This window comes from Fistularia commersonii, chromosome 11, assembly GCF_037954325.1.
Source record: "Fistularia commersonii isolate RoL2024-O1a breed Wild chromosome 11, RoL_Fcom_v1.0, whole genome shotgun sequence".
Classification (NCBI taxonomy): Eukaryota; Metazoa; Chordata; class Actinopteri; order Syngnathiformes; family Fistulariidae; genus Fistularia; species Fistularia commersonii.
The window spans coordinates 7,215,214-7,225,251 of NC_141294.1; the positions used below are offsets into that span (position 1 = coordinate 7,215,214).

The 10,038-nt window shown below is 38.7% G+C and overlaps 1 protein-coding gene across 1 annotated transcript; it reads right to left on the bottom strand.

Annotated features, from left to right (window-relative positions):
* Positions 1 to 959: 959 nt before the first annotated feature.
* Positions 960 to 9,396, bottom strand: LOC147229340 (V-type proton ATPase subunit C 1-A-like). Its single transcript, XM_086154768.1, has 13 exons — positions 9,257 to 9,396; positions 8,684 to 8,844; positions 8,003 to 8,070; positions 6,473 to 6,558; positions 5,831 to 5,925; positions 5,259 to 5,350; positions 4,131 to 4,229; positions 3,938 to 4,006; positions 3,672 to 3,764; positions 3,415 to 3,508; positions 3,096 to 3,193; positions 2,822 to 2,948; positions 960 to 1,627 (listed from the first exon to the last, which is right to left on the bottom strand). Exons 2-13 carry the CDS (start codon positions 8,813 to 8,815, stop codon positions 1,529 to 1,531), a joined length of 1,152 nt encoding a protein of 383 aa, XP_086010894.1. The 5' UTR covers positions 8,816 to 8,844; positions 9,257 to 9,396; the 3' UTR covers positions 960 to 1,528.
* Positions 9,397 to 10,038: the final 642 nt, after the last annotated feature.

Here is a 10,038-nt window from a genome sequence, read left to right on the forward strand (position 1 = left end):
TCGGTATATTTTCTGAGCACAACACACATCTCCAGTGTGGGTTCTTCCATCAACTAACTTCATGTCCTCTTTCACTCCACCACACATCTCCATTTTCCAGTCAATATCATGTTTTCATGATGTTTGTTTTGTAATAAAAAGCAATTCTCTGAGGATTTTGGTTATGTATATATATCATGTACATACCCCCACCCCCCGAAAAAAAATAAAATATAGGAAATTTTATATAAAATGTAAAATATACTCTAAAATTCAAGGGAGGATGGGGCTGCTGTTAAAAATCCACAGACTGATTATCTCAGAAAGGCTAGTAAATTTGCCTACCTTCTTAGAAAATACCATCAAATGTCTTATAGTGACCTAGAGGGTGGTCCTCTAGGTTGTAAATGTGTCTAAAATGATCCAAAATGTTCTGCTGTCTGAGGATTTAGATCTGAAGCAGTAATTGTCGTTTTACCATCAAACAGCATTTCCTGTTTCTATTTAGTAGTTTGTTAGTTCAGATTTTGCGGTGATTTATATTTGTGTATTCTGGGGTGTACTCTCTACAAGGGTCATGTGTCCCAACCTTTTATTTTCTACAGATATTGAAATAATGTGGGGGCGTATCTTCACATGCCCCTTCCTTTAACTCTTTTTTTTTTGTAGCCACACTACCTGTAACTTGCATGATTCCTTATCATATTTAATTTTCAGAAACTGTCACTTCATGCGTTGCTCAGTCTAAAACCCCGTCTCTAGCTCTTGGTGCCTATTTCTTTTCTGCATTTTATTGTTACTTTGTTGATTCTTGACATTTTCTTTGTTTGAATTACAAAGTGTTACTGCAAATGATCATGTATCATCACCAGGCTCATAACTTTCTATTTATTAGACGCACAGATGTGTCATCTTGTTTTCATTTCCCACACGCTTATCAACTCAAATGTCAAGTTTGTTAATCAATTCACTGTTTCCCACACATTTCATAAAATTTAATCATCAATCACAAGTGCTCAGTCCACAGCTTAAACAACGCTCACATTTAGATCTCTTTAGACAGTAAACATACACAGAAAAACACACTCAGTACATCTTTGTTGCACAACATCAGCAAATGTGACCTATAGCAGATTCGATTGCCATGGGTACAGTAATGAAATTGCCCACATGTGAAAATAAAACAAACAAAAGTTGCAGTTTTCAATAATCACCTGTGGAATACAGCACATATGGAATTACAGCTCTATTCGGCTTGTGATTTTTTTTTCCACATCCACATCCCCCCAAAAAATTCTTGAGTTGAAAAGAAAAATAAACTGTAAACAGAACTCTTTAAAAAAATCATTTCGTCCCTTAGTTGTAGAAGTGATGCAAGCATGGCAATGAGCCTTTAGACCACAGGGAATGAACATGCAGCATCATCTTTGAAGCAGCAGCGACGACAGAGGACAGATAGCAGGGCATGGGGTGATGGAGAGGGCAGATAGCAGGGGCAGTTAGCGGGAGGGCTCATAACTTAATCAATGTAAAACAGAAAAATAAAATGTTATACTTTGAAGTCTAAAAGGTTGCAATCAATCTTGTAGTAGACGTAAGGATAATACTCCTGCTGGCTCAGGTTCAAGCCTGGGATGTCCATTGCCGACTACAGGAAAGAATAAATGAAAAAAAAAAAGAAAAAGAAAAAAAAGAAGAGAAATGTGTGTGAGTTGCAATTTCAAATTTCTGTGTCTCTACCCAAAATCAAAGAATGCACAAATCTAAACCTATATCTCCCGGAGTCCAATCCACTCTATGATATTTAAACTTCATGGTAAAAGGGGCTCATTTACTAACCAAAACTGTTTCCTTCCTTTGTCAGCTGCTCCTAACCAAAGGCTACCGTGGCTATAAACGCTCCTGGAGGTACACATCTGCCTCTGGAGTTGACTAAACTACTGTGACAGTTAATTTATTTGAACTTTAATAACACAGGCATAAAGCATTTGTTGGAGGGATAATTGTTTCCTCGAACTTTGACAGCATCAGCTTAAAGTATTCAGCCCTCGGATTTTCTGAGTTTTAGCCCTGGATCACACATTCAGTTACTCTGATCGATTGTCCGATTAGGCACACTTCTTTCTCTGAATAGCTGTTTCCTGCCCATTGATTGGTTGTACTATAGGTGTGGCTGTGAACTGCCAAGAGATATCTGAAATCAATTTTAAAATTGTTCAGGCATGACCAGGATGCAATGTTCCTGGACTTAAGAGATAAATATCTTGTTCACTTGACTCATTAATAATGCAAATACTAACACCTATACCATGCTTATAACCAAATTTAATAAACTGATAGCCAACACTTGGGCAAGACTTTATTTGGCAGAAAATAAAGACGACAATGAAAAACTGCATCACATACATATTATCACACCATAAATGGTCTGAAATTGAAAAGAGCAGGGGATATTTAAATCAACAATAAAAAAAAAAAACCTCTGCCCACAAGGCAAAATTTTGATTTGCTCTGTAGATTGTCAACAACTTATATCATCAGCTAATTTCTCCTTTTATTGTTGGAGCTGATTGGTTGTTTTTAAACTGTGACATTGGGTGTCCTTATGTATGTTACTGCAGCTTCCACATAAGTTCATTTTGACCAGAATGAAACTCAGACATGATTTCCAAATATATAAAACAAGGGTAGGCCTTATGCATTTATTCATTTCCTACTCCAAAAACACTCAACTCCCCCCTATCGCAAAGGCTCCACTGAAATTTTTTAAGGGCTGGACCATGACTTGAATAGAAGATATAAACGGAGAGTATAATCTGAATAGTATTATTGAGGTACTCACATCAATGATTGCAGCGGCACTGCTATCCAGGTGTTTGTACAGATCATTGAGCACTTCGCGCAGCTTCTTCATGGTCTTTTTGTTAGGTTGCAGCAGCATGGCCTGAAAATTGACTGGCAACCCGTATCTGAGGGAAAGGGGAGTTTAAATACAGTTACTTTACAGATACAGATACTTTAAAACAGCTACATACACTTAAATGGTTCTAAGGACTGAAAAAACAGTTGAATTTAGATGCAAGGTATGATGCTTTAGCTGTGTTCAGTGTCGGCACCTTAAAACTGATTCCACAAAGACCCTCAGCGCCTTGATGTGGATCCAGGCAATGAAGGCCTCACTGAAGTTCACTTTCAGCCATCGAACAAGCGGGCCCTATGGCAGGAAAATAGGAAATTCCAGTCACTTGAACACACCGGCTATTTCATGTGTTTCCTTTAATTATGTGTTTTATCAGCAGCAATAACAGTTTTTTTACCCTTAAATGAGGATTAATGGTCTCATGTTATAATATGCCAAATAAATGTATCAGTTTTTCTAAACCCCAGAGGTATATCTGAATAGATGAGCATAAGACATATGATGTCTATACTCACAAATTGTTTTTTCTTGTCTGTTGACAGTCGCGTCATTTCCTCTTTGTCTGCCTTTAACTCCTCTTCATTGTATTGGAAGTCTCTAACTGTGAACCTAAATATGGTGCAGGTAAGAAAAAAAAAAACATGTTCAACTGATTTTGATGTGAAGGTTTAGACTCAAATTCTGGATTCTCCCACTTTTAGACACTGAATTTTTTGTGTAGAGTTTAATATAATGGCCACTTTAACTCTCAGCATAAAGTGCAACAACATACTTGCTCTCTCTGGCTTTGTGTTTGAAGTCATCAATGGCTTTCCTAAATAGAGTGACGCTGAACAACCCACTGTCATTGTCTTCATAGAGCAGACTGGAAGAAAAAGGGGTTTTATACCGCTTTAAAGAAAACAATGGAAAATTCATCCATTTACCTTGTCAGGATCCCTGAATACCTTACGCAATCAACCTCATGCAAGAAAACAGGACGGAGCACAGACAAAGCGTCCGTTCCATTCAACACTGAATTTTAATGAAATCACTTACTTTGAGGATCGGGGTACCACCATCTCAGCAAGTGTTTCGTATGTTTTCTGCCAGTCGCTGTATGCTATTCTAAAAGTTCCAAAGGAGCAGGTCATGTTGAAAATCGCACTAGATTTTGACATTATTATTACTGCCTTCCAAATTCACCGTGTGCAAAAAATCCATATTGAGGTAAGAAGACATTTGTACTTACTTTGGTACAACCACCAGCAGAGTAATGAGGTACTCGGAGTCAAGCACAAAATCATCCTTTTTGACGATATCAGCCAGGCTCCTAGTCAGCAGGCTCCCTCTAGTGGCAAAGTTGCAGTGTTACAATATAACCGACTGAGTGAAAAAGGGGTAGAGACAGTGCTGGTACGGTCACACAGTTTGACTGAGTATTAGCCAGGAAGACATGAGAATTTGCCCCACTGATCTACAAATACAATACAAAATACAATATGCAATCTATAAACAAGTTTTTATTTGTTTTTTGGTTTTGCTGTTGTTTTTCACATCTAACATGGTTGTGAAAACCAAAGCAGTGACGGACCCTGGCTCATGGACTCACGAGGTTAGATTTTGTCTTTGTTACAGTAAATGTGAAATGAGGAAGTACTTCTAGCAGCTGGTCAACATTTCCTTGTAAAAGTCATGTGTGCCAGATTCCTGGCAAAAGACAAAGAAATGATACAAAAACATATTGATACAATGCTTTTAATTATATATAGTGTCATCACCTTGATTTAGAACTGTTCTGTTTTTGTTCTCGTAATAAACTCTTGATTTCCACACAGGAAGCAGGTTCTGCTCATCAGTATGGAATATTAACTGGATAAAGCAGGGGTAGCGGGTCCTCCATTCATTTCTATAAGAGCTAATTGATAGCACATGAACTAAAGTTGTTTGGCCTCTGCAGACCTGACCATTATTTATGACAACTCTCATAATGATAAATCATGATGAATTTCAAAAAATAAAGTGAATCGGCAGCAACTCTGTTGTTGATATCCATTAGTAGGAAAATATTTGTAAAGATTCTCAGTCATTCTAGTCATGGAGCTCACTGAGATTTTGTGGCTGCTGGACAAGGTTTACTTTTTGAAGCATCTTCAAAAGAATGAGCAAATCTAGCAGCCACCATAACATTAATCAGAAAATCAGAATTCTGTTTTTTTTTTTTTTTTTTACTATGCACAACCTTAATTTCTTTAGAGTTATTAATTGTTTGCCAATGGCTCAACTATTCAAAAAATTAGAATCAGCAAACCTTCAAGGGTCAGATAATTTTTTTCACAGGACATGAAAAAGATATCCTTACAACCTCTTTTATACTTACGCATTTTTCCTTTCTAAGTTCTGCAGGTTTCCCTTCAAGTTGTTGTAAGCTGATGCTCTGGTCTTCAAATCATTGTCGATCTGTGTTACTTGCTGTACAAGGTAAAAAACAACAATTAAAAAAGAGGAATATGATACAGTGACACTGTGACTTTTGCATTTCTGACATAACACCCTTCAAAGCACAGCAACCTGTACGACTGGACCAAAGCAGCCAGGACTACATGCTTCTTCCTGACAGAAGTCCACCACACACTGTATCTTGTATTGGTAGCTTGAAGTGTGCTATGTTCATTTTAAGTAAACATACCTTGCAAGTCACTCAATAAAAGAGTGAAAAATTACAGGTACACAGGTAGTAACTAACGGCCAATATTTTTGTCAAATCAAGCAGTTGTCCATTATTTACCTCATTATTTCCCAACAGCTCTGAAATCAAGTTTACAAGAGGGGATCCAGATATGAATTCCAAAGTCCAAATGAAATTTGTGTTTGTCAAATGAATCGGCTTGCCGGGCGACCTCTCTGTTCATGTAAAAATGCCAGTGCTTTGCTGAAAACTAACAGACCCACCTTTGAGATGATTTCAGAGATGTTTTTTAGTGACTGCTTGATGGGGTATTTTGCCATGTCCCACTGGAATCTTGTGATGTAGGTGACAAGATCGACTGCCAAACAGAACCAAACCAAGGACTTGTCAGGCTACGATCTGTTGTTTGAATAACAACCACAGTAGTCTGAACAACATATAACCTCAACTTAATGTACATCTTTACTTTTGAAAGGAGTGCAACTCCCTCTGATCAATAAGAGCTATGCCTATAGGTTTGCACGTTAACCTCATGTTTTACCGTAAGTCTGTCATGCAATATGGAAGTAGTCTTGCGTCTGTCTCACCAGGCTAAACTGGTTGTGCCTCCAAAAAGTCTTAGTCTTAAATTGAACTTGAAATCTTAGTGATGATTTGATCTTGATTTAGCTACTCTTCCCAACAACACTACCATAAACCTCCAGCAGAGAAAAAGAAACCAACAACCAACAACCGACGGATGGCTCTTTGAATAGACTGTTTCTCATGCTGTGATGATGTCAAATTGCCTGTTTTTCATTCATAATGTTTTTGATAAATCTTCTGCTCATCTGAACTTTTTTGTAGTCTACCATATCAAGTGGCTATTCTAAACCAAATGACTTGAGTTCTAACCATTATCTTACCTCCGTTGGCTAGCAGGTTTTCTTGTACTTTGTCTCTACTATCTTCCAGCACATCGGCCATGTACTGAGCCACCTTTTTCACCACACTGTGAACAGCCAGGAAAAAAGGAAAATACACCGTGGTAACATAAACTGCATGTACGAAGCAGTGTAAATCACACTTTCACCCAGCATACAGTGTGCTCACACGACCAGTATGACCTTACCCCCCAAATCAAGCACAAACATGCACACACACATCAAAAAGTCTCACATGGACACGCTAAGGCAGGAGTCTGACAGGGCAATTTATTACATGTCGGCTCTTTTGGGGTAAAAGGTTTTTTAACCACACAGTTGCGGATCACATCAAACAGAAGAGAAAGCAAGAAAAGACTCAACATTTTATAATTTTAAATATTATTAAAAAAAAAAAAAATTACATCAAAACCTTAAGAATTAATTCAAACCAGTAGATATGGATTTCATTGGTCTCATTTCTCATACGTCCTGGATGGGAACTTCACAATGAAAGGGACCGAAGACAGTCATTTCATGTTGTATGGTTGGCCTTTTTCACATATGCGTGGAAATATCTACAGAGCAAGCCAAAAAGGTCTGTCACAGTCATGGCAGTGTGCAAGATCTGAATGTCAATATTTCCAAAAGACTATAAATGACATTCAAACATACTTGCCGCAAGTAAGTCATTGAGTATAAATATGACTAAAGAAAGAAGTGTTGGTGTGTCACCCAACTGTAAATTGCCAAGTTTAGACTGCGAGGGCTCTGTGAAATTCCTCAACGTTTCAAGGGAAGGGACAGGATTAGGGGATAGTGAACCGACTGCATCAGAGTTGGGAATGTTACACAGGTCAAGAGGACATCTCAGGTCCAGAATCTTAAAAGACACAGAGTACAACTAATTACTGATGGACATAACTGGTAATGAACTGAGCACTGACCCCTTACTCCAGTCACAAACAGAGAAGTTATCAGTCCAAGTTTTAATTGATAATGTCAACATACTTAAAAAGTGCCTTTAGTGCGGGACTGCAATTTTTGGTGTTTCATTCTTAAATTGCTTTTAGCATCATTCTGCCTTGCCTCACGTGTCTTTAAGTGTTCCCATTCCTTTCTAAAGACTCTCTTTCAGCTAACCTTTTCCCAATAGATATTCGAGTGACATTCTAGCTGGCAGCTCTTCACTCCAAAAAAACACTGGGTTCCATTTTAAGGGAAAAATTGATTTCAATATTACACTTAGCTTTCAACATGCTCTGTTTCCATTGCAACTTGAGCTACATAATGTTCAGATGGCAAGGCTGACCTGCTGAGGGGAGATTTAATCATTTTTCAATTAGTCTCTTTTTTTTCCATGATTGTAAAATTAGATGACTGGTTTTCAGGCTTTTCTTGTTTTTTTCCAGGATGTTTACTTGTATCATTATACTAATAATGCATGTATTTTTTTTTTTTTAACAGAGGAAATAATACCTACATAGGAAAAGAATTTCTAAGGTCCAAGTTGTGATATAGCAAACAGCCTACCCTTCAACAAAGGAATCTAATTTGGCCAGTTCATCTGACAGCCCAACCAAGACATCCAGTGTTCCAACCTGTGTTTGGACAAAGACAGAGAAAAATAAACATCACCAGATTATGACTTTTGATTTATCAATGCGGTGAGTTGGGGTCATTTTGAAGCAAAGGTCAGCCGGGTTGTGTTTGAACAGTGACTTCTGAGGCTCGATCAGCCTAGAAAGACATCCAGGGGGCCCGGTGCGCTTAGGATGGCGCCTTATTGTCCGGAGCCACTCATGCATTGCCAACAGTTCCACGAGAACTGTGCGGCTGTATGTGGCAGCAAGGTCAGCAGGGTTACTACACCTTCAGCACAGAGAGGAACCAAACCAGACAAGCTGAGCTGCACTGGATGAGAAGTTTGCGCCAATACCACTTCAACATGCAAATATTGGATCTGTTTGAAAACGTCCCATACCTACAGTCAGCTTACTCTTGACAGTGGATACAAAAGGTGAGTGTAATGTATTGTGATTTTGCTTTATGCCAAATAATAATCGAATTAACTACAAAATGATTATGAGTAGTGGACAATGGAGTATCGCTTTTACCATGACCTTGACCATTAAATCCAAAAATTGAATATCACTTTGTATTAGTATGTGCTACAATGCGGAAGAGTAGGGAAGCAGATACATTCGTCCTGACCTTGAGATCTGGGATGCTGAACTTGTGGTTGGTGGAAAGGTTGTTGGTTCTTGTCGTTGCTGCCATCATTTTGTCCCATGTTTGCTGGCAGGTTTTTTCTCCCGGAGCAGAGATCAGCCAGAACTCTGTCATGATTGCAATTCTGATGCAGCTGGAGAAAACTAGTACAAAAAACCCTCTTAAGACTATTTCCTGCATTTCCTTTTTTCCCCCTAATTTTAACATTGAATACATCAAATGAACACTTGTTGGGGTGCATCATAGAAAGTACTAAGTCTTCAACTGTTGAATTCATATACTCAAGCTAATTGTTATGTTATTGATAGAAATGAAGGGGAGATCAAATTGACTGTCTAGCTAATGAAATTTTTATAAAATAACCAAATAAAATTAATCAATGCCCCATTCAGCAGACTGTAGTTGTATTTCACTATATTAAAGCAAAAGTGTATTTCCAATTATTAGATATTTAAGGTCAAGCAAAATCTAGGAGGGATTAGCAGCCGTTAGCAAACTAGCTAGCACCAACGAGCCACACCAGCGTTGACTATTATGATGATCGTCTTTACTCACCTCTTAATGAAAATGTGCCCGGTGGTCGTGGGAAATATGGGCGTTTTGGTGTTTCTAAGGGTTGATGATTCTCATTGTTGCAATTGAATTCGGTTGGCGAGGTCTCCTGACAGCAGCATCAGAGTCAGCTGATCTGCCAGAGGAACCGGAAAACCCGTGCTACGCTAACTTGCAGAAAAAATTGTAGCGACGACAAGTGGTAGCCGAGGGCTACTGCAAGAAAGGGCAGACCAGAGGTTCCCCTTCCTGGAGAAATGTATCTGGTTAACCAGCATCAAGACTGAGATCATGTTATGTCCAAATAGAAAACCTCAATACGGTGGTCGTTTTATTTTACAATAGATTTTTTTTTACATTTTATTTGAGGCAATTTCACATGAAGTTGAGATTTTGTTAATCTTGATGTGCACCATTGCTGAATTTGGGATGTGCATCCCCACCCAGACTCACCCTCCAGGCAACATTTCAAGTGCATTATTAACTAATGGCAGAAGGAGACAGGTTATCTTGGATGCCAAGTCAGCACCACTTTAAAATGTACTAAATTTAGAAAAGCCATCTCAGGTTTCCTGACTCTGGGTGTCTCCTGTACAGAATCTGAGGAAAACGCCCCGTATTGGACATGTTTATAGTTCAGTGGGTCTGGGGTCATTGTTTTGGACACAATGCTTGGTCTGACTGGAGCCAACCCTCAACATCAAACGGCAGGGTGAGTTTGCCCAAAGCTGGACACTCGCCAGTCTGCAGGGATTAGGACACACACGGAAGGTATAATCAGTCAG

What these genes read in the sequence shown, in the direction of transcription:
- LOC147229340 (XM_086154768.1), bottom strand. Translation starts at nt 8,815, where the DNA reads ATGACAGAGTTCTGGCTGATCTCTGCTCCGGGAGAAAAAACCTGCCAG. An exon ending in CTGCTGGTGGTTGTACCAAA is followed by an intron (nt 4,007 to 4,130) that starts GTAAGTACAAAT and finishes TGGAACTTTTAG; the next exon opens with AATAGCATACAGCGACTGGC. An exon ending in CACAAAGCCAGAGAGAGCAA is followed by an intron (nt 3,509 to 3,671) that starts GTATGTTGTTGC and finishes CACCATATTTAG; the next exon opens with GTTCACAGTTAGAGACTTCC.